The sequence below is a fragment of the Orbicella faveolata genome, unplaced genomic scaffold, assembly GCF_042242905.1.
Source record: "Orbicella faveolata isolate gen_17 unplaced genomic scaffold, um_ofav_v1 contig_1, whole genome shotgun sequence".
Lineage (NCBI taxonomy): Eukaryota > Metazoa > Cnidaria > Anthozoa > Scleractinia > Merulinidae > Orbicella > Orbicella faveolata.
In genome coordinates, this window is record NW_028301536.1 from 17321334 (window position 1) to 17349004 (window position 27671).

A 27671-nucleotide genomic window follows, 5' to 3' on the forward strand; every position below is an offset into this window, starting at 1 on the left:
TAGGTTATTTACCATTTGACATACAAAAATTGCTTGCAATAACTTCATAATGTGTTACGGTCACCCCAAAATGCAGACCATACAGACTGCAGACTGCAGACTGCAGACCGTGCAGACCGTGCAGACTGAGTACTTTTTTTCAAACACTTGACTCACTTTTTTCGCTTCTAGTGACAAAATAGTGTTCAATATGTCCTAATGTTTGTTATTTACCCACAAGTGGCATAAACTCATCATCTGACTGTTGATTCACGCGTTTAATAGACCTTCTATGGGAAATTCCCTTTATGGGTCCTAAATATACTAAAATCAAACATCAAAATAAACTTACATACATTCTAGGTGCAAATTGCATCAATTTTTGACGGGTTTGTGGTTTTATTTATTTTGTCCAATTTGTTGTTGTTGTGTTCGCTTCACAAAGTACAGAATCGCCATTAGACTAGGAGTATTCCTCTTTTGCTTAGTTGACCGTAAGTAAACCTCGAGGAAAAAAATGCTCGCATGAAATTTTTTCCTCGAGCTTTTATGCGTCATGCACGATGGACTAAGCAAAAGAGGGATCACTCGTAGTCTAAATCGCCATAAAAACACAACTGCCATGGTGCAGAAGGCAACAAACGAGTCAAACCACCAGCAGGGCTGGGAATCACAGTCGGTCATCGGACATAGAGTCCTAAAGCGATGACGTCACGTTACCATGACGCCGAAAAAGTCGGTTCTAAACAAACTCATATTGCTTTTCAAAATGGCGACGCTTTCTATCGCGTCGTTGCTTTCCTATTTTTCAGACGAAAAGAAATCGATAAAGAAGGGAGAAAATCATTGTAAGTCTGATCATGTGGAGTCATTTAGTTATCACGAGGGAGTTTTACGCGGTGAAGTACACGCAAGTATGAAAAAGAAGGTTTATAAAGTCACGGTGAGTTACTCTTTCGAAAGTTGTTGGTTACGCTCAAGTACATGTATATATCACAGGTTGACTTTTGTTTACATAACGACGGCCAATGCGTAATCTTGCCACAACTTTTTTTCTTCTAAAAACTTGTTTGCCATACAAATAATCCTTTATTTTAAACAATTGCAGATTTACTTGGATGAACAACAAAACATAAAAACAACCGAATGCGAATGTCCAAGAGGAGCATTTAAATGTAGTCACGCAGCCGCCCTTTTCATTCATGGGATTTACCATCTAAGCCGTACAGACGTGGAATGTCGGTGGAGAAAGAGAAAATCCAACACATCGCTCTCAAATCAAGCGGTTTCTGAACTGTTTCCTGCGCCAAAAGATTACTGTGCTTTGTCGAGGACACTGACCCACGCCGATCGTTCCGCATTCTATGAAGATCTAAAGAAATATGGGGAGTTTACTGGACTTTGCTGGCTGCTCAGCCCTGAGCCCCCTGTCGTCAGCAAGCTGCCCATGCCTTCTATCGAGGAAATTATTTATTCTGACGAATTTCTTCGAGCTAGAGGAATTCAAGAGCAGTTGGATTGTTTGGTCCGCAGTTCCAAACTAGATGAAGAAAAAATCGTAAGGATTAGCGAGATAACAGTTGGCCAAAGAAACAACCCTGCTTGACATATCGCAAGAAGGGGCCGACTTACGGCTAGTAACTTTGGCTCCCTCCTAAATGCGAAACGAATCACCCCCTCACTACTGAAACGTCTTCTCGGAGAATATGATTTGTCGGGAGTTAAAGCGATCCAGTGGGGAGTGGACAATGAAGAGGAAGCCATTAGAGCATTCACCCTCAAAACAGGGAATACAGTAAAAGAAACTGGTATCTGGTTCGATTCTTCTGGAATCCTTGGGGCATCTCCAGATGGCATTGTTGATGACGAAACTGTTTTGGAAGCAAAGTGCCCGTACACAGAACGAAACGTTACAATAGAAGAGGCTTTGAAATCAAGAACATTTTGCCTTAAGAAAAGTGAAAGTGGGCGAGGTTATGCATTGAAGAAAGAGCATGTCTACTGGCACCAAGTACAGGGAGAAATGTACTTTTCACGTAGGAAGTTTTGTTATTTTGTTGTATGAACTACAAAAGATGTAGCTATTTTACTGATACAAAGGGACGACACATGGGTAGAAAACATTCCGCGCTTACTTCAATTTTACCATGACCATTTATTCCCAAAAGTAGTGGAAGGAGAATTGTAATTTCTTTAATTCCCCAAATCAGGAAGAGAAATTTTAACTTTGTAATTCCCAAAAGTAGTCAAAGGAGAACTCATGAAATTTTTCATTCCCAAAATTAGTGGAAGGAGAGTATTGTGGTTGGTTGATACTTAGTCTTTGAAGCAAGCCAGCTAATATATCCATGAGTGATTTCGAGATAAACTTTTAAACATGAAAACATATTAGAATTCTATAATTGCACTGAAATAGCTTGATAGTATTTTCTTTCCATTAAGTTTTCCAAGAAAGAAAGTTGGGAGGTAGAGCTCCACTTATTTTCTTTGGGGAAGGGGGAGGTGGGGGATTTCCCCTTGTCATTTACCAAGCAATGATTAAGATCCTTTTTCATAATTTCACAGATGATTGAAAATAGTATTTGAGTTTTCAGTGTAATGACTTCTTATGACAAAGCATTTAAGTAATAGAAGTTCTGTTCGAAGTAAGGCAACAGTGTTGTCTGTTGTATGGTCACTCTTAAAATATGTAGCATATGGGATGTGAGTAACATAAATATCCAATTTATATTTGAGTTCAACATGACATTTGTAATTAAATGTTGTTTTAGCTTTGAAATATAATCTTACATTCACTTGTATGCTATGAACAAAACTATTCAAAAACCATATCTTCACATCCCTCCTTAATTAATGGGAATTGCAAATTTACAAGAGCAGCACACAACTGAAATAGTACATCAGCATAACAACGTAAGTAGGAGGGGATAAAACTCAAAATTCTAAAGTCTTTCAGCCTGGCATTGGCTCTTTCGACGTGGATCCGACACCTTGCTATAGCCTTTGTAGCCCTTGCCTCGCTTTCAGTGAAAGCTCCTTTGTTCAGAAATGGTGGTACATTAACTGAAACTCCATGGGGGACAATGTCCTGGATGAGAAATCCTTTGTCAGCAAGTATCATGTCCCCAGGGGTTAAGTGTTGGAGGAGGCCCGACTCCTGCACGATGGCTTTGTCTGAAATAGACCCCGGGAAAAGCTTACTTACATAGGTTATAACAGCATTTGGTGCAACACCAACAATGACTTTAAATGAATTCATTCCACGATAGGATGAGTATGTTGCATTTTGCTGACTCATCAGTCCAGGTGCTGCAACCTCGATATCAGTGCAGTCTATGACTATATGACAAGATCCATACTGACTAAAGGATGATGGCGCTGATAGTTTGCTTTTGTCTCGTGATGGAATTGATGTCATAATGTCTTTAAATAAAATTTCATGCAACACATGAATAAATGTTGTAACAATGTTAGCAATTGTAGCAACACTACAGTTAAATAGCTGGGCCAAGTGTAGGTTTGTGTAGTTCTGTTTGACTTTCATCAAACTAATAAAAATCTGGTCCTCAAAGGTGATAGATTCCACCTTCCAGCCCGCAAAATAGTTAATGGAATCTTTAAACCTCAAGGTATGTCTCACCACAATGTCAAAGACTTCTTTTGTTGGAAGCCCAGTTTCCATTCTAATAACATCTCCTGGAAGCTCTGTCACAGTGTAACACCTGTTCTTGTAGTGTAATCTATCCTCTAGATTCTTTAACTCTCTTTTTGCTAGGTCCAGTTCTGCCTCAAGGATAACCTCCTGTGTTGTTTTTGGTCTTAGTTCATTCTCCTTTTCAACAGATGGTGGTTCATTTCTTTGAGCCTGTTCTACCAACTCACTTAAAGTCTTCTCCTTGGGCACACTCTTCTTTTTCTTTGGAGGAGGTCCCCTTTGCTCAGCGAATAGTTTGTCTTTGTTCTGCTCAAAAATTTCTGGGCCATTCGACTTCTTGCCCTCTCTAAAATGACAGCTACACACCCTTGAGTGCTTGCCGGGCATTCTGTCTTCTCTCCTGTAGAAGTAAGATTAAGAAATCACCATTTAGTTTGTGATCTGATGTGAGAATTATGTGATTATAATGTTTATACATAAACATTTTACTAATGCGTAGTGAAAACAAATGCATGTTCCGTTCACAGTTATATTCAAGCTTTCTCAAGGTTCATAATGCAAGGTAACGCAAAATGTACGAAAAATATCGTAATCAAAGCACTCACAAACTAAAATGATATATAAAAAAACACTGCATGCGGTTGTTGAGACATTCGTCACTTCTACGGTACAACATTTCGAGTCGGTGAAAATCGCACATTCACTCAAAACTGCCATATTTTATGTTGTATTCAAGCAGCAAGATAATGATGAATACCGTTACTAACCTTATCAGACGGATCCATCGTTTGTATTCGTCTTTTTCCTTTTCTGCGCTCGGAAATTTAAAGTATTTGCAAGTATGGCTCTCCGAAGAATGGTTGCACGACGGGGCAAAGCAGTAGACCATTTCCTTCCCTTTAGATCTATTTCCTATGACAAAGCGGTAATTTCGCAATAGCAATTGACCTTTTCACCCTCTGTCCTTCTTCGTGGCGTCTTTTATTGCAAAACACAGGGTTATGAAGGGTTTTGACCTCCGGACAACGCGATGACAAAGACTACGTGACCTACACGCAAGAGATAATCCGAGTTGTTTAGAACCCAATATTTCAGCACCATGGTAACATGACGTCACACTTTAGGACTCTATTGTCCAACCAAATTTTGAATATGTCCGGCCAATTTCACATTTTGATCAGACATGATGTCCAAACATTTCACCCACACCTATTGTCCATCCATAAAATTTGTTTATATAAATTGTTAAAAAGGCTTGAAGTTGCGACTGGTACGGTTGCCAATGCGGCTAAAATTTTATCTTCACTTACTCGCCAAATGGCTTCTCAAGCATTATTTTAAATTTTGGGCCCTTGACTCTGCACTGACAGTTTAAGCCATATCCAGGAGCCCATTATGGGCTTCTGCCATATCATAAAGCAGAAGTGTTCATCTTTCCTGTACTTACCAAATAAAGTACTTTTCAGAAATCGCCCTATTATCCATTATGTGCATTGCGATATGCTGTTAGCCCTTCATGTATGTACCCTAGAGTCAACTTTGGTCAGGAGCCAAACATTAGGAGCCTGCAACTCCCATACTAAGCCTATGTCACAGGATTTTTACAGACCGGTCTATTTTTAGGCCTCTTTTCTTTTCCCTCAGTTCCGGTCTATGTGAGCACGCATCAGTAAGGGGGAAAATGGAGGCCTCAGGTAGACATGGCAACCTAATCTTCCGGTGAAATTATAAAGTCTGTCCTTGTGATTGGTCACTGAGGTTCCTGCGGGGGCTGAATTCGCAGTAAATTCAAACTAAAAATAGATTGGTCCGTGAAAACACCGGGACAGGAATAATTAAGGAAGTTGCATACTCCTAGTGATGGGCTCCTGCGTAGAAAACTAGGTTTGCTTGAAGAACATATAATCAGGAGATAACCAGGAGAGATTGGTGCAGTCATCTAGTAGATAAAGTCATCTACTTAATCATAAGTGATAAATAAATCAAATTTCAATACAGTTTTGAACGATTTGTATTGAAAATCTTTACAGTATGCTAATAAATTTTCTTATGCTAATTAATTATGCTAATCAATTATGCAAATTAATGTGCAGTCAAATTGATAAGATGTCCGACCAAAATGAAGATTTGAAAGGACACATGTCCTGTTAAAGAAGAAAAATTATTTCCAGCACTGACCAGAGATTTCTTTAATCTTTATTGTAGTTGATTAGTAGATTCTGAAGAGTTGATCTCTGTGGCTTGGAAGAACTTATACATACGATGAAGCTTGAATACAATTGAATGTTCGCAATACTGACGCTGATCGCAACTGAAATCGAACTCTAAACTTCTAGTCCTAAAACGAACTATTCATGAGCTATCAAATAAAGGAAAATGAACTGTTCATGAGCTGTCATATACAGGAAACCCCAATTAATCGCTAAACTATTTAAAGCTACAGAGAAACAGAGAAAAATAATCACACATTGTTGAAAGTCAGGCATTCTTCATAAATCACAGGCTGTTCGTGTTCATGTTCATAGATCACGCCATGAAAGTAGAACTGTTCATTACATGCCATAAGGACAGATAAATTAACCATCACATCAACTCATCACGGCAACCATACTGCGCTGAGAATTTCAAATGCTATTTGGTTTTCTGTGATCTTTTCATGAGCTAGTCTTTTTTGGAGTGATCACAGTCACACTCCAACAGCCATTTGGAATTACATTTTGCACACCAAGAGTAGAAAATGCACATGTTACGTGTGACATTATAATACAAGTGAAGCTTATTTCTACATTTTACAGTGTTAAATAACTTAACTTAAGCATATTTAGAACTAAAGCGAGTTTCCCTTGCAAAATCTATAACACAACAACAGTCACATATCACCGAGTTTGCGCGGCCTGTGGATAACAAACACTCCGGTATATGATTGAACAGAACCAAAAAATATGCGAGTCAAAAGTAAATGCAAGAACAAGAATATGCAGAAAAAAAAGTACTCAGTCTGCACGGTCTGCGGTCTGCAGTCTGCAGTCTGCATGGTCTGCGTTTTGGGGTGACCGAACGGGTTATAAGACTTAATTACATTTAAACTTAAATTTGTATCCAGTTAAAAAACACGTGTGTTTTAGTGAGGTCGCTGCGTTACCAAAACAAGTTCATGGGAAGTCGTAGATTCAACAGGAAGACTATCGTTCATAATCACATGAAAGATCACTGTAATTATGACTATCGTGCTGTTATTGGATGATGTTTTCGGTCTCACATACCTTGGTGTTCCAAGTTTAGCACCGCTTCTGCTGTGGGTCGTCTTAGTCGCCATCTTGCTTTTAGATTGTTAGTTCTCAGTCTCCCTTCAGGTCATTAGTTTTCAGTCTCCCCTCAGGTCCCATGAATTGTAGGCACGCAAGGCAGACATGCATACGCAGAGAAGTTTCGGAATCGCAAGACATTCACTGATTGAGCGTTACAGCTTTTCATCAAACCGTTAATTTTCCTTTACATTTCGTGAAAGTGAGATGCATCTTATTAGCAGTTTTTGTCTGAAGAAGGAGCTGAAACTTCTTTGAAGGAAGTCATAATATTTTCAGGGAAAGGGGAAGAGAATTTGGCATGGTATTGGCTAGGAGTGATCTACGAGAAAGTACAAATACACTTATTTTGATTGAAAAAGGCCTGACATTATCAGCAAACCGTTTGCTGCTCTTTGAAAACCAGGATTTACTAACATAAAAAGTCGTTCATGAAATAAACTGAAAAATTAATTTAGTTTTAGTTTTTATTATCATTTCAGTGTTTCAGAGTTCGCGTGATGTCCTCTGGATGTTGCCGACAAACTAATATTTAGATTAGAATAGCTTTACAAAAATAAAAACAACAGGTTTCAATCATTTGTAACAATATTTAATAATTTGTAACTGAATTCAATATTACACATTTTGGTTTATTTTTGACACCACCTTGAATAAATATAAATGTATCTAGAAAACACATTCTCTTTGTTCCTCATGCACATACTGTATGCATTGTACAATTTTCCCTTGATTTATTTGAAAAACAATTGTCGTTTAGTTTTGATGAGCTTTGATGCAAAGTTTTCTAATACAATCAATGCACTGCTTTCCAGCCCTCATAAGCCTCTTGAAATGCACCTTGTCAGTTTCCGAGTAAAGCTTTCTCTTATTAGCCATGTCCTCCAGCCTGTCCACAACAAACAACAGGGTTGATACAAGCCTCTGAAGCTTACCATGATAACTCTTTGTTTTAGAAACTGCCATCAAGATGGACACACCTTCGATGACAAAATGAGCTTGAAACTTGAAATCTATGGAAGCTTTAAGGTACTTAGGCACTTTATGAGAATTGTACAAGCTCAGCAGCAAGAAGGAAGCTGACCACATGGAGCCTTTTTCCTCACAAAAGCTGCCTCCAAAAAGTCCATTGTGAACTTGCAGCACTCCTTCAAGCTTCTTGACAGCACTGTACTTCTCATACAGGATGGGACCAGCTCTTGCAACGCGGTTCGCAATAGCAACTCGCAAATGCCTGTTGAACCGAGTTGATCCACTATGATTAACCAGTTCCACCTCCTCCTCTTGTTTCAAGTCTTTGTCACACTTATCCCAGTGATGATTGGCCCAGTTTCCAAGGCAGGTCCAGCAAAACTCTCCCTTGCACATGACACAAGACATATGAGGACACCCTTGGTGCTTTTCAATGGGGTAACGGCAATGAGGGCATCGCTTAACATTAACCAAAGTTATTCCACCAGTTTTGGCTCTAATAAGCTTTTCATAAGCCTCTGTCTGAGAACGAAAGAACGCAGCCTCTGCACATGATGCTGGCCAATGAGGTTCCTCCTGGCAGGCAAAACACCATTTGTGTCCACACTGGCAACATATGGGCACTGGATCAACTTCTTCCTTTGTTTCTTTTGTGCTTTTGTGGGCAGTTGCCTTGACAACCAGGTTACACTTGTCCCCAGGGCACCACTGCCATTCAGAATTCAACTCTACTGTTTTCTCTTGTCGCATAGTTAGAAACTTCAGGAACCTGTCTGGTAGAAGTCCCATTAAGGTGACATCATCAACTGGTACATCACAGTCATGAGCTGGACACTTGATGATGGTCTTGCCCTGTTGTAACTCAGTAAACAAGTAAGCCTTCCAACATTCATTGCAGAACCAGTGTGAACAGGACTTCATAGCAGTGCAGGAAAACTCCATGGGTCTGGTTTCTAAAAGAAAAATTATGATACATTAGACTCGGACTTGGAGTTATTAATTTTATGTATGACACCTACAGGTAGGCAGAGATTATGCACATTTGAGGTCAATTTTGATTGAATCATCATCAATCATCACAATATCATTCATTTTTAGCTAACAATTTTTCACTGTACCAATGCTTGACTGTCGTTATGCAAAATTAACATCTGAGAGTATTCAGGTATATTTTCTTGTGAAGATTTTCAATGTGTCAAATTGTATCAGACCACAAAATGTTGCAGTGCCCAAGCCATACCACATACATTTGTTGACCCATACATTGTTTATATCATTGTACAAATTTAGATGGAGTTCTTAAACGTACATGGCTAAACCCTCAGTTTGGCAATAATTAAATAATAACAAATGATGATGGAAATTTTATTCTTACCATTGCCACTGTCCAAATAAAATTCACAGCAGCAGATTTCACACACAACAGTTTCAGGTAGACTGGGAACATTTGATTCTCCATTAGCCATGGCTTTTCTACATGGTGCATTACTTTTCAGACCATCTGGCAGAGCAAGACTTGGTACGGACGCTTTGTACGACCATCTGTTTATATCACAAAGCAGATCAAAAGGCATCACCGCTACTCTGCTGGGACAGTTATCATCAGAGATGAACTGACTTTGATCAAGCAAAGTGCTGCATGGTGGTTCATCTTCAATTTGACTCCCTTGCTCTGAAACACTGAAGAAATCTCTCAAGAATTCCTTGCAGTCATAAGATTTTTTAGAGGGCATCGAATCACTGATAACTGTCACAGCTAACCTCTCAGTTCTGTTATCCACAGTCTTGAGAGCATCATTGGGCCAGCATGTGATGACGAACTTGGTAGACTGATCGGTAGGGCAGTTAATGCTGAATCGCCGTGGCACACTATCACTCTCCTTGTACATCTCTCCAAATTGTGCCTGCAGTGCCCAGGGGTCAAGTTTTTCACTCTCGATGTCTACATTTACAGAAACTGCTTTACAGTAAGTTACACCATCAGCAGTCAGAGGAGTATTTACACCAGAACTTGGAGTTTCCAACACTGTGCTGTCATGGTAACCATTATGCAGACTGTCTACAGAGTCAATGTGAACAGCAGATCCTTTTCCATGCTGCTGGACCATCTGTGAAGAGGCCGGGTCTACAGTAGAGGGTGTTCTCTCGCCATGTTTCTTTTTGTTCTTTACGCCACTACGTGCTGGAGTTGCTGTTAGAGCTTCCCAGATGTAATTTCCGATATCAAAGTACTTATTAATAGATCTTTGTACAAAGTAATGTTCATCTAACATTGAGCCTGAACAGTGCCCAAAGTTGTCTACACTCAGAACCATCTCTTCCTCCTCTTCAATAGTAGTTTTCATGTCTTGATCAAAAGTTCTTTCTTGACGAGATTCACAAGATGTCTTGCCCAACTCGTTCTTGCTGAATTCCCCCCACATACGCCTTTTGTTCTTTGTCCCCTTCTGTTTACATCGAGCCTTGTTCTGATCTCTGGACTCCCTCCAGTCATACTGCAAGAAGCTCGGCCAGGAAGTGGTAGTTTCTGTATGATTCACCTCGTAAAAGATCTCGGTTTTGTCTGAACTGTTCCACAAGTCCCCGACGTGAGCGAACTTTCTCCGTTTGGGTTTCCTTACGTTTTCACCGTCCACCACCTCATTGCAATCTCCCCGTTTCAGTCTCGGAGAACGGCAGTACCAAGAAGAATTATTTAGTGATTCCCTTTCTACAAGTACCACGCTATAGTCATTTTCACTGTCGTAATCTGCAGGAATTTGCTCCCTCAAGACCGAAGATACGAGCCATCGTTTTCGCTTTCCGAGAGAATACAACAGCGAGTTATCATGGACTGCACGGCCGCCGACATGCCAGAGGCGACGATGCCGACTTTCGCGGCTTTCTTTCACCACGTTTTCGACGTTAAGACCGTCTTGTATTTGACACTTCTTCAGGCATCGCCTTATGTCTTCATCGGTGAAGTTAATGTCCGGGTTAGTAACGGTTTTGATCAGAAATCCGCGATCCCTCTTGTTAGAAGACTGCTCGGCGGACTTTCGAAGAGTTCGACCAGTGTGAACCCCGAACTTGCCGTTTTCCTTCCAAACCATGTTAGCGTGGCTATTCTCCCCCTCTAGCTGGTGACTAGTGGTGTAATCAATAGTTATCTCCAGGCATTTATACCTTTCCAAAATATCTCATACTCAGCATCTTTGTGAGGTTTATTTTTGGCTAATTACGAACGTTGTACCCGTCCAAAAAGTAAGCCATTATTGGGAACCTTACGTCACCATTGAAAGAGCTCATTGGTCAATATTTCGCGGTCAGCTCGCGGTTAATTCCCAGTACCCCAAGGTAACTGAAAAATAAAAACAAAGCAAAGTGAGAAAAGAACAGAAACACATTTAACTTTGCCGTGTTTTCCACGGTTAAGGTAATAACCAGAAAAACTGACGAATTAATCCATAAATATAGTTCGTGGCGATACGTGACACTTGCCAAAAAGGCTTGATCAGCCCTGGCTTGATTTACAAAGTGTTTAGCAACTTTTAGCCAGGCAAAAAAAAAATGTTTTTATCGAGGTCAACATGTGAATTTTTTCTGCTCTTGGCTTTTCTGTCTGCTTATTTCTTTATTATTCTTCTGACATGCTTGGTTGTTTGCAATTTTTTATTTCTTTTATTATTATTATTATTATTATTATTATTGTTTTTTTTTTTTTTTGTTTTTTTTTTTTTTTCATTATTTTCCGGTTACACTGTTTCTAAATTGATTGGTAATACATTGGCCGATGAGCTCAACGGCTTGTCAGTTTACATCAGCAGTATCGCATGGGGTTTTTCTTCGTATTATTAACTCATTTCGATTCACAGTTATTGTTAATTTCATCGCACAAAAAGATCACTTCTTCGTCCATTTTTCAAACCTTTTGTTTACGAGGTCACCTGTTAACAAATGGCTAAGTTCCTGCCCTCATGTTTAAAGATGAACAAAAACAAGGCTTGATTAGCATACTGAAGGAAGGCAAAACGTACACAACTTACCTCAGGCGCTTTCATAACCCAACGACACCACAGACTCATCAAGCCTAAATTATAAGTTTGCTTTAGGTTACAGTTAATATCTAAAACAAGGCTCTACCGTTTTTAGAGGAAATCGCACCTGCGTAATAACAGAATTTTGGGATTTTTTACCTACAACATCAGTACAATAGAATACGCTTACGTCTCGAGGTAAGTTAAATTTAGGTACTACTGAGATTATTAAATATTAAATTATATAATTCTAAGGCAATTTTAACTAGTCTTGGGCTTTATCTATCCGAGGTAATCATCACCAGCTCTGTAATCTGAAAGCGAAGTGTTTTAGTAGAATGCAGAGTGCAAAGAAAATATGTAAGCAAAACTCACGTAAGCTAAGCTCGCGAAAAGACATATAGTAAACATAGTATTGTATGTGGGCAATTCCTATATTTGACAACAAGGAAACGATCGATAACTTTAATTTTCCATTATTGCAACAATCAACAGCAAAGTTGTTTCGATGTGCTTGCGATCGGAAGAAAATCTTTGCGATACAACCGACTTCAACCCCCTTGTTGTTGCTTATGTTGTCTTTCACGCAGATGCAACACTGACAAAGAACACGGTATGGCTGACTAACATATTTTACGATTTCCTTTGACAGAGCTCTGACCGATTTTGCAAATGTTGAAGAAAGAGCAAGCGATCGATAGAGAAAGAATTACTTAATCGGTCCATGCTGGTTGCATTTGTATGGTAACAACCGACGCCTGAAAGTCCAATCCTAGTAATAACTATCAGACAAGTATTATGTTTGAACGACAAGCGAGCGTGGAAGACGCGTACGATTATCTATTCAAAATCGTTTTAATTGGTGATTCTGGAGTTGGGAAGTCCAACTTGTTGTCACGCTACACCAAGAACGAATTCCATCTCGGCTCCAAGGCAACTATCGGCGTAGAACTGGCTCAAAAGACGATTGAAGTGGAAGACAAAAATATCCGCGCTCAGATTTGGGACACCGCAGGCAAGTTATACTTCTGATATTGAAAAACATTTTTAAAATTTTTGAAAATTTTGGCAGCGTATCGTTTTATGTATATGTGTAATGGAAGGTATAGTATCCCAAGTTAATGGAGTAGGAAAAAAACTGAAGAAGTAAGGTATAGTAATCATTGAATAAATTTCATTTTATAACGGTTTTAGTTCAACTCTAAAGCTAAATAATTCGTTTAACTTCTACTTCTGAATGCTAATTAATAATATCAATATAGTTCGAGATCATGTAAGGCTCACTGTGTCGTCTTAATTATTTCTGTACCGATGCACATTATTAAACTCCTGACTGTTCTTAAATAAGTAAACTGCAATTATATATAAGTATTAAATGTCCTTGGAGGCCATGCAGGCTCAACGAAGTGCGACTGCAGATTGGAACACTCCTGGACTCACACGTCTCCAATAATGACATATTGATCAATGCATATTTAACGACCGTTGAACCGATCAGCAAGTATATAGTTTATAGTGTAAAGAATTCAATAACTTTTTAAGAGCAGTTTTCTGTATATATGCCGGCTTCAATATCACTGCTTTTGATAATAATAATAATAACAATAATAATAATAATAATAATAATAATAACAATAATAATAATAATGATAATAATAATAATATCAGTTTAGGTAAGTCACAACGTGTTAACTCCGTTATTCCCGGCTACACTCGATAGTTTTAAGTTAGACAGCAATTTTAGCACTACTGTGAAAAGTAGTAAAGTGAAGAAGTAAGTAAATCTCAGTACCTATGAAATAAAAAAACTCGAGAATCATTGATCACCTGATATTTGTGCAAGTCTTGGTACCCTTCCGGTAACAGTAAACTATTTATACTCTTTTTAATAAGAATATTGTTTCCCGGCCCAGGCGGAACATTCTTACTGTGTTTTTCTGCCGATTTTAAGCTGAAAATAATCTTGCAAATATAATATGATGTATAGCATTTCCGTTTCATGGACTTTCATGGCGTTGAAGCAATTTTGGAGCCAGAACTGCAAACAATAAATCCTTATATGATACACATGACTTCTCGCAGAAATGTTATTAGGATCGAATATACGGCTGGTTCTGTTAATGTTTTTTGTTGTTGTTGCTGTTTTGTTTTGTTTTTGTTTTGGCTTGTTCTGCCGTGTACAGAAAGAAAGAATGTTATACGGTTTAATTGTATTGTATTTACAAATTTTCAACGCACAAAATTACATTCTTTTCAAAATATTCTTAAAATTTCGCAAACTTCAGCCTTGATATTCTTAATTCTCGATATTCTCATTCTTCGCAGGCATAAGCACAAGGGCAAGGACAAGCACAAGGATCAAATTTTTCCTTTTCCTTGTGCTTGCGCTTATGCTTACGTTTACGCTGCAGCAAGTGAAAACGAAATACCGCTCAGGCATAACACAAGCACAAGGATGTTTACCACACGTGGATACGTTTGGCCAGTGAAAACACTGGATCTAGGTTACCTCCCACCTAACCTTTTCGGAATGTTCGGATGATTATGCTTGTGCATGTGTCTGCGTCGAATTTCGTTTAGAATTCATTGCCAGTTGCAATGGACGACAATTTACCAAGACGACTATCGTGGGCTCACAAGTTATTGAGTTTTTTGTGAAGTGCAACTTCCTATGATTCTTGAGAAGTGAACACTAAGATATTGTGTTTGACGCTCTCGGCCCATGCTCTTTTCAGATGGAATAGGCTTATATCATTCCCTATCTTACACTACAGACCGTCGTTTTGACACCATATATAACACGTAATGTCTTTTAAATGTAAAAACACGCTATTGCTTGGTGCAATACCTCAACGTACTTTTTCTCTTCCCAGGCCAAGAGCGCTACCGAGCCATCACAAGCGCCTACTACCGAGGAGCCATGGGCGCCATCTTAGTTTACGACATTGCCAAGGTAACGTCGTTCCAAAACCTCGACAAATGGATAGAGGAACTGAAACAACATACCGATTCAAACTTGTCCGTAATCATAGTCGGCAACAAATCGGACCTCAAACATCTTCGGATCGTAGAAACTAAACGAGGTCGCCAATACGCCACTGACCAGGATATGCTTTTTATGGAGACGTCAGCGCTAGATTCCACGAACGTCACCGAGGCGTTTGAGGATCTTGTGAAGCACATATATGAGGGGATAAAGAAAAGAGAAAACGAGAAAAAATCGAGAACAGTGTTGCCTCTTCCAGCGGATCACTTGGCACACATCCAGAATGGAACTAACGGAACTGTTAATATTGGAAAACTAGCTGCAGAGAATCAGTCTGTTAAACAGAAAAATAATAAGCTTCCTTGTTGTGCCACATAAAGAAGGGCCATCGATTTATCCTTTACAGATATTCAGTAACGTCAAGACTGAAAATTTAGAAAAGTGATGTTTCACAGCCTATATACTCTGATGTTTGATCATTACACTGCCCTGCACTGAGGATTTTGGTTTAATCAGTTCGGGAGGTAATGCAGGAATTTGAAAGTTAACTCGTAAAGTTCTGAATTAAGCAAGAACTAGCGTGGAACAGTTTACAACATATGGCAAACACTGTTAAGACACGTATTACGAAGAATCCACTTGATGCCATATAATTTAGATTCTAAACTCCTCCTATCCCCCTGCATAAAAGGTTTTGTTTCTATGTAAGGCGTTCAGAAATAGCAAGCCTGCGAGCAGGCTCACCTATGAGTCACTCGCGCAAGTGGTGAAGAGCGGAGAGGGATCTGGTGAAGATGCTTCGTCGCTCGCTTGGATCGCCGCTCTCGCGTGTGCTAAACTTGAGCCTACTCGCAGGGTAGGAAATAACTGGACTTCATATATTTCTGTGAAGGAGATATTATACAAACCAAATTATTACCTTCAGAGTAATCGGTTCTCCTAGAACCATAAATGCGATGTAGATTCGATGATACATAATGGGTTCAAATTACTGAGTAACTTTATTCTAGCCTGGGACGTGAAATGACGGTTTTTCATACTATGAATGTTGCCACTCGGAGTGGCAACTCGAGCAAGATATGGCTTGCGTTTAGTTGTGCCTGTATGATTCAGTTGTATTGACCTGTTTCAGGTTTTCTTATAACAGGGGCTGAAGGAAAGAGATTGCAACGAGCAAAACTGAAACATAGCTATAATCATTTCTAGTGAAAACCCTGTTATGTAGTTTTATCTTCAGTTACCGGCTAGGGAACTATGTTAAAGACCTCGTACACAGGCAAGACAAGTTTGCGTGTGGAAACAATAAAAACTTTGAGGGCTCCAAGATTCTAACTCATTGTCTTTTCTGACATATTAATATTGGCCTTAGTTTTCAAAACCTCGTAATGTTGACCGTAGGTGAATGGACCTGAGATGATAAAGGCTTGATGAATCTATTCTAGTCTACAGGTGTTCTGCAGAGTTCACGGTGATCGTTCTTTTTCTTTTTTAATTTGTAAACGTCATTAAGAAGTGCTACCTACTTTCAAACCCCGCGGCCTCTTGGCCAGGCAAACCAAGTGTATACAGGTAAATTTGCAATAACAGAAACTGTGCGTGGTGTCGCGGGAACAGAGAAGACCCGGAGCGGAAATTGGAAATTGAATCTTTCACTACAGCGAAAACGTAGATAACTGTCATCTTGGATGCAAACAGACTAATTACCTACTATTTCAGAAACGCATATAACGCATTATCACTATCGCTAGTCATAATCACATTGAACCCAATAATTTTCTTTATCCGCAGAGCCAAAAATTTACCTAACATCATTCAGGTAAACTGCAAAATGCACTTTTTTGGTAGGGCGAGAAAAGATATAGGAAACAAGAAAATGATCCGTTGCAATTATGTGATTGTTTTTGTTCAGGCAAAAGAAAAACAGCTGTCATAGATGCTGCTGGCTGATTCGCTACAAGCAAAAGAAAACCGGCTACTCATGTCAACTGCTTATCATAAGTTCTGTCAAGACTGTCAAGCCATGTCGGTTGAATCTCAAAGTGACCACTTTACCGTACGATGCACCTGCAATAAACTGCACGGTTTAGTTACGTACCGATAAAGTGGACAGATTTCACTAACCAGCGTTCCCTCTCAAGCGTCCGGTGATTCAGGTAAGAGACAGTTTCCCAATGAAGTTGTCTTCTCAGTCGGTTTCCTGTCACGCCAGTTTTTTTGCATTGATCAAGCGATATTGTTTGTTTTCCTTCCCTTGTTGTAGATATAATACAATTCTCGGCAATTTTTAAAGCTTCTCGAGGGCAAACATTACAGCCTAAATTATCAAGGGGAATAATAATCCAGTCAGTTGCCCTTTTCCCATAACTGAGTTAGTACATTTTTTGACTATGTTCTACTTCAGTACAAAACTTTCATTTCATCGTTATTGCTTGGACGCAGTAGCTTTCTATCTAAAGGCGTTCTGTTATTATCCTGTATATTTACACAAGCCTCATGATTTTCAAGACACAACATTAAATCCATAATCATATTTATCAGGTTTCGCTTCTATTCAAAAATGAGCTACGACTATCTGTATCATAATTAATCGTTTTTGTAAATTCTAGATCTATGTCTCTCAAAGAGTTCAGAAAATGAGACCCATATTACCTGAAAGGGAGAGAGAGAAGTATCAAATCAAACGAATGATCCTAACAACAAGGGTTTTCCTTTTTCAGCTGCTATCTTTAAAACATACCACTTTCGAGGTGTCGTTTGTAGTTTTTTTTTTCTTAATAAAAAAACTCAGCAAAACATTTCAAAGGAAAGTGTTTGTTTGTCTGAGTCCAAACTAACACACGTAAAGATCCCATCCCAGCCTGAAAATTTGCATAATCCGTCGTGGGACAACTGCCATATGTCTTCCTATCCTGTTAAGATAAACGTTATTAAGTCTTATGTTGGTCAGTGCAGGTTAAATGTCTCGGAATAGCTCACTTCGTACACATGCTGGCAGTACGATTGCGCTTTTGATGTATTATGCGATATTCACCTCGCCCTTTGTAACGATACAGTGCAATCCTGGTGTTCGAACCACCTATGGGACGAAATTAATTGGTTCGATAAATCGGGAATTTTACAAAACTGAGGGTAGAGTTTTTGTAACATTTTGCAAAAGAAGCAAAATCAAGGTTTCGAAAAATCGGGATTCAACTGTGACAACAACTATAGATTATCTTGTCAGTTTTTTTCTTCTAGGCGATTGTGCAAGAGTTTAATCAGCAGTTTAAACCGTTCATTTATAATAAATTTAAATTAAAGGGGAAAAGCATTGGGTAAATTGTGAGATTGCAACGCTAGGCGGGAGTCCGCTAGGTAATACATTGCAATGGAGTCCGGCAAACGATTCCTTATATTAATATATTAGCCACGAAAAACAAGAAATTTGTCCCGAGAGATGAAGAGATCAGACCAAATCCTGGCGTGACTGCAAAGTTTCACAACTCATAGCTAAATAATTTGAAGAAGGAGCCTTTCGAAAGCACTAAAAAATGTCTGAGTTTTTATATTAGTGGGAAAAAATTTACTTGCGGCTCTCTCATGATCACGAATATTGATAAATCAGTCTTTGTCGGGCATAAAAAAAATTGCCTTCTTTTCTCCTGATTATAAAGAAAAGTTGTTTCTAACCAGGGAAATTCGTCAGAACAAAAAAAACCTAGAATATTTAAATAAGGGTGACAGGATTACATGTAAAAGGTCATATGCTTTTCTTATTAAGACAAAGTAATCCCGAAATTAACAGATTGGCATCGAATTTTCTCGCGCTAGAAATCAGTATGATAGTTGTTTTTTTGTGTGGCATTCGCCAGTACTTTGTCAGTTACAATACTGAACACCTTATTGACCTCATTGTACTAAAGGACGGTTTATCTTCTTCAAAAATGTGTTCACATGATCAGAAATTTTCTCATCTCCCAAATATATTCATAAGTGGTTTAGTGATTTGTCGACAAAAAATCATGGTCTCGACTCAAAAGGTTCTGACTTCTGAGAAGACCGGCGAGATCTTGATCGTGTGAAATACGTCAAACTTCTTAAAAAAAAATTAGCCTCAGTCTTTCAAGTTAATTCGTCGTTTACAAACTGTCTAAATCTTTCTCAGTTACTAAAATCCTCACTTTCTATTGGTTTACTGTTGTTTCTTACGTTTTTTCTGCTTTGGTCAGCCACATTATTTCGAGGCTTTTTCGTTCAGTGGAAGTTGTTTTCTCAACACAAAGAAAATCTTGAAGTATATCGTGACAGCTTCTTCAAATTAATCACCCATTTTGTACAAATAAAGCAATCGACGGGCCATTTGTTGTTTTTTTTTTTGTTTTTTTTTTCTTTCTTCACTTTTTTGAAGTCGAGTTGTTATAGTTGACACTGCTCGGCTGAAAAAATAAAACGCAATGTGTTTCGCTTTGATTCGGTAGGTAAGAAGACTACCGTGTATGTTCCGAACCAAAAAGAAAAACAAGATGAGCTGAAATATTCTTGGAAAATCATCATAAATATATCCTTTATTTATTTTAGATGTTAATAATTTTTCAATTTAAGTTATCTCGTCGAAAAAGTGAATCTGTTTTGGTGGCATGCTATAACTTGCTACGTCAGAAATACACTTGTTATAAAGAACCTTTTAATCAGTACGGTGCCAAGCATTGAAGTACTGTTGGCATATATCCTAAACAATTTTAACGAGAAATTATCATGGTAGGTGAATTTTAGAAACCAAAAAGAAACTTAGGTATACAGGAACTTCTATAACTAGCGGTTTCGTTGAAGGCGAACTTACCGATTAAGCTAAATCCACCACAGCTAAGCAATGAGAGCCCGGCAACCTCTCTTAATCGTACCTGTTGAAAGCTTATGAAAACACTGAGTTTCACAGCCCAAGCAGAATTATGGAGTAACAAAGGTTAGTGAGTGACAGCTGAATTAAAGTTTAGATCAATGAAAGCTGACTTCTGCCCTTTATGCTGTTCATTAAAGTGTAAAAAAATGGAGTTATCCCTTATCTGTATAATCACTCTCTAGAGTGACGCATTATCATAAATCTCTCTTTAAAACTAGATCACGTTCGAGTCAAATCACTAATGTGAAAAAAATCGTTAACTAACGAGGTGATACGTAAGCTAACTATGCGACAATTGTCAAGTTCTCTCCACTGCTTCGGTCAGTCTTTCATATGGAGTTTAGAGGAGAGAGGGTTAATGCAGAGGGTTGAAAGATTTTACGTATGTTTCTGTTCCATTTTCTCTAGCTCCTTCGTTTTCAAGCGAATATTCCCCTCAACAAACATACTGACAACTGATACCTTTTGAAATGTATGTTCTTCTTGGAAGAATTTATAATCCGGAGAAAAAACAACATCGGCCTTTCTCGGCGTCAAATACATCCATGACATTGTTTTTGTCGCTTTTCCTGTTATCCCATACTATATTTCGCTTTTATCCTTTAAATGGCTTTTTCTAATTGACGATTTATCCCTTCTTCACTAAGCTAATTGGCGACTGGGAAATCTCCAAGTAAAATCCACCAGGAAACAGCTTGATTAAATAATACTTACAAAATGCGCAGCCTCGACCGGTGAATTGACTGATCGACGTCAGGGCAGATAATCAAGGTGATACGAGGTCTACTTACGCATCGCGAAATTAATATGGGAGAAATCGACGCGCTAACGTCACATCTGTTTGCTGAGTCACACGTAATAACGAAAATATATGCCATTTTTTCGTTTTTGTGCGGTTATTTTAGAAAGATTAGTATTGTAACAAAAATATTTGAGTGGCACATGAATGTAGACACATTTCCACCACTATTGACTGATCAATCACGTTTTTCCAAATAAAGATTTTCTTTCAAAGTTTCGATAATTTTGAAAAACTTCTTATCTCTTAATGAGGATATTGAAGGTTAGAATTGAAACAAATTGAAACCCGGCATTTAAGCTGATTTTCCCAAAAAGTTGGAGACAAAGTTTGTAAATTTTTAAAACACCATTGGAAAAAAACAGGAGCCCATTATCCGGAGCCTCTATCTCCCATACTAACCCTGTGAGTCAACCCTTTCCCGTATCTTTCTATTTTTCGTAACAGCTCTCGTGGGAGTTTTCACATGACCCCTATTCAATACCCAATTATACCCGAGCTAAGGCCATTCTTTGTTATAACAAAGACTGAAATGCCACTTTTGTGCCCTGTTTTGCATTTTCTATCTGTAGGAACAAGATATTTTGTGGGAAGCCAAGAGACCCTTGCGGTTATTACAGTTCTAACTGAAAAATAGAATGATACGGGAAAGGGTTGACCCTACTTTACAGTGCGGATGGAGGCTTCGGGTGATTGGCTCCTGAAAAAAATTATTTTGTGAAGTAAAAGCATACATAAGCTACCAGAAAGTGAATTTTATCCGAAATATTGATACTGGGGCTTTTACGATTAGTCTATGATCTTTCCAAACAAAAATAGTAGCATCGAAACCAACACGCGAAAGTCCTCAGCTGCACGTGGGTGGCTCGAAACTTAGGACATTTTTATCATCATTGACGCTTCTATAAACTACGCACGGAATGTAATAATTCGTATTCACATCTCGCACTTAAGATGCCATGAGACTGAAAATGCGCGAGACAAGGATGGCTAAATGCCCGGCAGATTTGCTTTTCGAGTACTGCTTGTTCGGGTTGAGCTTGACAATTAGTTGGCGTGGAAACTCTAAGGTATTATTCCCAGATTATGACGAGTACCGCTAAGCTCGTAAAGTGAATCCTGCTTTATAATATTTCGTTTGTGAATTATGGTTAAATGCGCACAATTGCGCTGAAACTATCATTGGCAGCAGTTTATTGACTATTTATTTTTGCTGTCACCTGCGAGCTGTGACGCCCTCATGCTGCTTTGAAATGCCGATGACTCTTCAGAATCAGACAGTTAAGTTAAGAGGGATTTCTTAATTGATTGTCAAGTCATTTACATAAATTGAATCGAATTTAAGTATATGCATACAGGACGTTTTTTGATCTATATCACCGAGTAGAAGATCATTAGCTTTTGTTCGTTTTCATTATTTTTTCCAATATAGAACAGTCGTGACCAGCATATAAATTTTACAACTCTTGCGATAATTGCAAAAAGCCAATTAGACAGTTTTTTCTTTCGACTCTGTTTACGTCGAAAATTGCATTTACGAGATATGGGCTTGGATTAAATTGGTTAAACATCTCAGGAAGTGAATTTCTATTCGCTGCGAATGGTAAGTAATTTCTTTGTCAGCACGAATCAGAAAACATCAACAGCAGGCGACGCTTTTAAATAAGGACATTTACAAAGAGCTTTTACTAGCTCTCTTTGCTATATTGATCAACTATCACAGCGTTTAAAGTGTCAGCCAAATGCAACTTAAGCAGAACAAATGTACGACTTCTTGGCTAAACCGTTTCTCCACTTTATAGGTAAGCTGAATTCTATATATATCTATCACTGATGCTATAAGACTGTCGTGAGCTTTGATCTACAGTGGGTGGCTTGAAACCAGGTTTTCTGTGTGTGGAAGCGCGACTCAGGTTAAGGACATGTTTACTCACTCGTTCGCTGCAGGGAACTCTTGAAAAATTTCATTTCCTAGTGCTATGTTCACAAATTATCTGAGTTTGACTTCTTTATTAAGGAAAAGAGTATTCTTTGCAGAATGTAACATTTCTAAACTAATCTTTCAGAATCTTCAGTTTTACAAGATGACGCTGGTTCGATTTCTTTCGATTTCTTCAGTTCGAACGTACTTAATTAAATGTGCACGTGCCGTGCAGACATTATGGGAACTGCTCATAAGACACACTCCGTAAAAAATTACAGACATCATTCGTAATTCAGTTTTACCATATACGCCGGTTCGACTTCTTTAGATTTCTTCGTTTCGAACGTGCTTAATTAGACATAGTGTGCACGTGCCATGTAGACATTACCGGAACTGCTCATAAGACACACTCCTTAAAAAAAAAACAGAGATCGTTCGTAATTCAGTTTTACAATATGACGCCGGTTCGATTTCTTTCGATTTCTTCAGTTCGAACGTGCTTAATTAAATCTGCACGTGCCGTGCAGAAACTATAGGAACTGCTTATAAGACACTTTCCATATAAAATATAAACCTCGTTCGTAATTGGGTTAAAATTAAATCCTCCAGATGTCTGTGCAATGTTTCTAATTCCGGAAAGTGCCGCCGAATTTTGACTTTTAAAAGCCGGTCCAGTATTCAGGAAATTAATCTATCATAGCCATAAGCAATTTCTGACCACTTTCCGACAGTAACTCAACAATAATGACAAAAAAAGTGACAGCTAAGGAAACTAATTTTCAAGAAGTCAGACAAGCGATATAACGACTCCTCACTCAATTTCCTTACCACTACCTTTCGGCTGCAAGTGGTTACTGCTGAGGCAATTTAATGAAACCTAGTTCTATCTTTTCAATTTCGATCCTCTCACTATATTTGTCTCTTAATTTCCACAGTAAACGGCGTTTCTTTCACAAGAGGCAAAGATTTTCGATCTTCACTGAAGAAATCCCAAATGGAAAACAGTTCATCTAACGAAACAACATCAGGATCTGCGACTTCTGGTTTCGCATCAAGAGCAGGCGTGTGGTACTGGGTGCTAAGAGGTCTGATTGGTTTAACAATTTTGGCGGGAAATTGTCCTGTCATTTACGTCATAGTCACTTGTCACAGGCTCCACAAAGCAGCCAACTGGTTTATTCTCTCACTATCGTGGGCGGACCTATTTGTCGGGCTTTTTTTGATTCCCGTGTCTACATCTTGTGCTCTTTGGACGACTTGTAACTTCTCAGTCCTGATACTGAGTTTCGACCTTGTGCTGTTCGTTTCCATCGCCAACATGTGCGCAATGACCGCTGACCGCTACCTCTCCGTGGTGAAGCCGCTGACCTACTTTCAAAACATGACAAACTCGCGCGTTTTTCTATGGATTTCTGTGGCGTGGATCGTACCCATTCTCTTCTCGCTCATCCCATTCGCGTGGATATTTACTAATTCCCCCGCGCAAAGAGAGAGTGCATTCGAGATATACGGAACTTTGCAAATTATCACCTTCAATCTGCTGCCTTGTGTCGTGATGTTACTGATATACGGACACATTTTCATCATTTCTCAAAAACATTCCAGGCAGATCCGCGCCCTGACTAAACACCAGCACCTATCCCAACCACAACTGGCAGTTAGTCCTCGTCAAGTAACTCAAGAACGATCAGCAACAAGGGTTTTTGGGCTGGTCGTGTTATTTTTCGTGTTATGCTGGATGCTGTCGGCTTATCGTCATTTGTGTCAGTATTTTTCTCTTGAGTGTAGCGTTTCTTTTGAATTAACTCTCATTTCTCGTCTTCTGATGTTGACCAACTCCGCCATTAACCCATTCATTTACGCCTTCCTAAAGGAAGATATAAAGAGAGAAGTAAAGAAATTACTTTGCAGGCATAAACCCAGAACAGTGAGTTTTAACACGCACATCCCATCTGTCCATAGTTACAGACAAAGGGGTGAACGCTCCAACGATTTGTCAATAGTTATAAATGCATACTGAACTGTTACAAACATACGAAAAACAGTGTAAAAAAGAGCATTTTTATCTAGTATTATATTAAATATTTGTTGGATAAGGTAGGTTAAGTCTGTGTCTGGCTAAGTGGTCCATACCGCTTGAGCTTATCCAGTGTTCGGTAGCATGAAGCGAGTAGGTGTATTTCTGCTCTTTCCCCCCGAATAGAATCCTAGTCCTGCACGGAGGGTTAACCTCCCCCCCTCCAACCCCCCCTTCCCGTACATATATATACATATGGATACGGAGAGGCACTGTGAGAGTAAAGTTTCTTACCTAAGAACACAACGCAGTGACTCGAGCCAATCGAACACGGACATGAACCCGGCTCACAATTTCAGTGTTTTAAAACTACTGCGAGAAAGAGAATCGAAAGGAAAATCACTTTTATATTATTACGTCAACAGCTCGTGCTAGTTCTGCGTTTCTATCGAGTTTTAGTATAAATCTACTAGCGTTCTATCACGAATATCACGAATTAAACAGGGAGAACGTTCCCATTTAAATAACTACAGCCCTATTTCTGTAATTCCTGTTGTGGCTAGGTCTTTGAGAGAATCGTATACAATCGATTTTACGAATATTCAACTGAAAATAATCTAATTTCCTGTAATCAGTCAGGGTTTCGTTCACTTCACTCCACTGTTACTGCCTTACTCGAAGCCACTGATAATTGGGCTTTAAATATCGATAAAGGCAATGTTAACGCAAGTAATTTTTCTAGATCTGAAGAGAGCTTTTGACACCGTCGATCACTCTATATTGCTATCTAAATTAAAAGCCTATGGTGTCGGAAGAAACTCGTCTAACTGGTTTAAATCCTACTTGGATAATCGTACACAGAAATGTTTTGTAAATGGCTCTCTCTCGAATAGCCAACCTTTAACTTGCGGTATTCCTCAAGGTTCAATCCTTGGATCTCTCCTCTTTATACTCTATATAAATGATCTACCGAACTGTCTTGTTAACTCACATCCCAGATTGTATGCGGATGATACTCATTTGACCTTTTCCAGTAACGATGTTGCGTATCTAGAGGAAAATATGAACGATGATCTAACTAAAATTACTGAATAGTTAACGACAAATAAACTCACTCTTAATAAGTCAAAGACTGAGTTTATGTTGATTGGTTCAAGGCAAAGGTTAAATACTTTTAATAGACTCCCGTCTTTTACTATCGACTGTAATTCTATTAAACAAGTAGAATTTACGAAATCTCTTGTAGTATATATAGATGAAAACTTAACTTGGAACGTACATATCGAACATATTTCCAAAAAAATTGCCTGCTGCATTGGCATCTTGAAGAGAAGCAGGTTTTTTGTTCCTTTTGAAACGCTCCTATGCATCTATAATGCTTTAGTTCAACCTCATTTCGATTACTGTAGCGTCGTATGGGGTAACTGCAATAAATCTCTTTCAATTAAACTACAAACACTACAGAATCGCGCTGCGCGCATTTTGACCTCTTCTTCGTATGATGCCAATGTGGATGATCTCTTTGTTAGACTTGGCTGGCAAAAACTTAATCTTGAACGAGAATTAAAAACAGCCACTATGGTCTATAAATCTCTGGTCTCGCCCCTGATTATCTGAAATCAATGTTTACTGATCGGAGTCCAATATCTACCTTTTCTCTGAGGAATTGTGAGGGCAAACTAGCTGTTCCACTTCCCCGCGCCAATATTCAGTTTCAGCTAGTAGTGCGGTGCTGTGGAACAGCTTACCTACCAATCTGCGGCAAGCACAAACTCTTGCTAGTTTTAAATCCGGCTGCAGGGGTTTCCTTTTTCATAATAAATAAGTTAATTAATCACACAACATTCATGGAAAGCAGGCACTTCGTTATTGTTTTTATTTTTGTTGTTATTAGATTTAATTAGTAGTAGATTAGTATCTTAACAATGCAATCAATGCAATTTTAGTATTTACTTTAAGTCCTGATGTTTTACCCGTGTATAAATAAAGTTAAATAAATAGATAAATAAATAAATAAATAAATAAACTATAAATGCTGTCCTCTGAGTGGCTACACTACTCACTATCTATGCTGCTGTAGATAGTGAATAGCGCGGTACAAGTGTGCGCTTGTTAACAGGCTGACGGCCCCTTGTTCGCGTTTTCGAGGTTTCTATGAAGAGAATTTAGATAAAGTTTTAAACGACTAGTAGATTTATACTAAAACAATTAGATTATCCGCTCTCGATTTCTACGCGTGATAGCTGACTCGGGCTGCCTCGTCAACTATCACGCGATAGAAATCTCGAGCTTATAATCTAATTGTTAAATAGAATTACATGTTAGGGCCCATGCAGAGTAACGATATCACTGGAAAGAAGAACTTGATTGCAGTTACGTAGGAAAAGTTCCCCATATTTCTCCTCCGTATTTCTCTCACTCATACCACACTACTATTTCATTTATAAGCTTTCCTTCGATTTGAGAGTATACTAATTAAAAACAATTCGCAAAAAAAAAAAAAAAATAGATAAATAAATAAATAACTTCGTGTATCGGTACAAAGCGTCAATTTTCAATTAATTATTGTGTCTTGATACGTGAAATAAACTTAGTTTACATCTTTAGTGCTGAGAAATTGTTACCTTTATTAAATATTGCTAGATCTTAACACTGAAAGGTTTTGTTGAGTAGAAAAAAAAAAAACACAAGAAAACAAAAAAATGTACTAAACTGCCGCAACCTGAAATTCAAACAATACAAGTGAATATTCTCGAGATCCCCCTTGTCTGTGACCAATTCTAGGTTTGAAAATTCGTATTACCCGAGAACGGAAGACCAACATAGGCAAGTTACTTAAGTTATATATGGACTTCTACTAAGGAAGATCGTTTTGGTGAGATTTTAACACGCGATTTTCAATGGCCTGCCTTCTATTAATCTGGGCTTTGCGAATACCCTGATCAAATGTTTTGTAGTCTGAAAGACAGCTGGATAACTGATAAACGTGAAGCATTCAATTTAGTATCCATTTTTTCTGTCCGTTATGTTCCTGCAGTTTCTGTCAGTTTTACAAAAACACTGAGTAACTGCTACCCGAAATGGTCCAAACAATAGCACTGGATTCACCGATATTTCTCACGGGAGAATGCGAAAGCTA

At 38.6% G+C, this 27671-nt stretch overlaps 5 protein-coding genes and 1 pseudogene across 8 annotated transcripts in view; 3 read left to right on the plus strand and 3 right to left on the minus strand.

Annotated features, from left to right (window-relative positions):
• Positions 1-7021, minus strand: part of LOC110045781 (protein RRP5 homolog) — a 49555-nt gene extending 42534 nt beyond the window's left edge. The window contains exon 1 of the mRNA XM_089292596.1: positions 6898-7021. Within this exon, the coding sequence (XP_089148722.1) occupies positions 6898-6950 (53 nt within the window). The 5' untranslated portion in view covers positions 6951-7021. The remainder of the gene's footprint in view (positions 1-6897) is intronic.
• LOC149118266 (uncharacterized) lies at positions 675-2254 on the plus strand (annotated as a pseudogene). Its single transcript, XR_016208148.1, has 2 exons — positions 675-922; positions 1088-2254. The product of XR_016208148.1 is annotated as an uncharacterized LOC149118266 (transcript).
• Positions 2704-4836, minus strand: LOC149118267 (uncharacterized). The gene is made up of 2 exons (XM_089292663.1): positions 4402-4836; positions 2704-4034 (listed from the first exon to the last, which is right to left on the minus strand). The coding sequence occupies exons 1-2, from the start codon at positions 4521-4523 to the stop codon at positions 2795-2797; spliced, it is 1362 nt and encodes a 453-aa protein (XP_089148789.1). The 5' UTR covers positions 4524-4836; the 3' UTR covers positions 2704-2794.
• A 488-nt stretch (positions 7022-7509) lies between the features above and the next one.
• On the minus strand, positions 7510-11491 carry LOC110045729 (uncharacterized). Its single transcript, XM_020751350.2, has 2 exons — positions 9287-11491; positions 7510-8864 (listed from the first exon to the last, which is right to left on the minus strand). Exons 1-2 carry the CDS (start codon positions 11001-11003, stop codon positions 7696-7698), a joined length of 2886 nt encoding a protein of 961 aa, XP_020607009.2. The 5' UTR covers positions 11004-11491; the 3' UTR covers positions 7510-7695.
• Positions 11492-11575: 84 nt separating this feature from the next.
• On the plus strand, positions 11576-16237 carry LOC110045732 (ras-related protein Rab-11B-like). Its single transcript, XM_020751355.2, has 3 exons — positions 11576-12125; positions 12580-12942; positions 14801-16237. The coding sequence occupies exons 2-3, from the start codon at positions 12726-12728 to the stop codon at positions 15289-15291; spliced, it is 708 nt and encodes a 235-aa protein (XP_020607014.1). The 5' UTR covers positions 11576-12125; positions 12580-12725; the 3' UTR covers positions 15292-16237.
• Positions 16238-16900: 663 nt separating this feature from the next.
• LOC110045731 (octopamine receptor beta-2R-like) lies at positions 16901-27038 on the plus strand. Of its 3 annotated transcripts, none has more exons than XM_020751353.2 (2): positions 16901-17066; positions 23451-27038. In XM_020751353.2, the coding sequence occupies exon 2, from the start codon at positions 23510-23512 to the stop codon at positions 24533-24535; it is 1026 nt and encodes a 341-aa protein (XP_020607012.2). In that variant the 5' UTR covers positions 16901-17066; positions 23451-23509; the 3' UTR covers positions 24536-27038. The 3 variants fall into 3 exon arrangements, with proteins under 3 accessions (XP_020607012.2, XP_020607011.2, XP_020607010.2); XM_020751352.2 differs by lacking the exon at positions 16901-17066 and adding an exon at positions 20155-21661; XM_020751351.2 differs by lacking the exon at positions 16901-17066 and adding an exon at positions 21699-22393.
• The last annotated feature ends 633 nt before the right edge of the window (positions 27039-27671 follow it).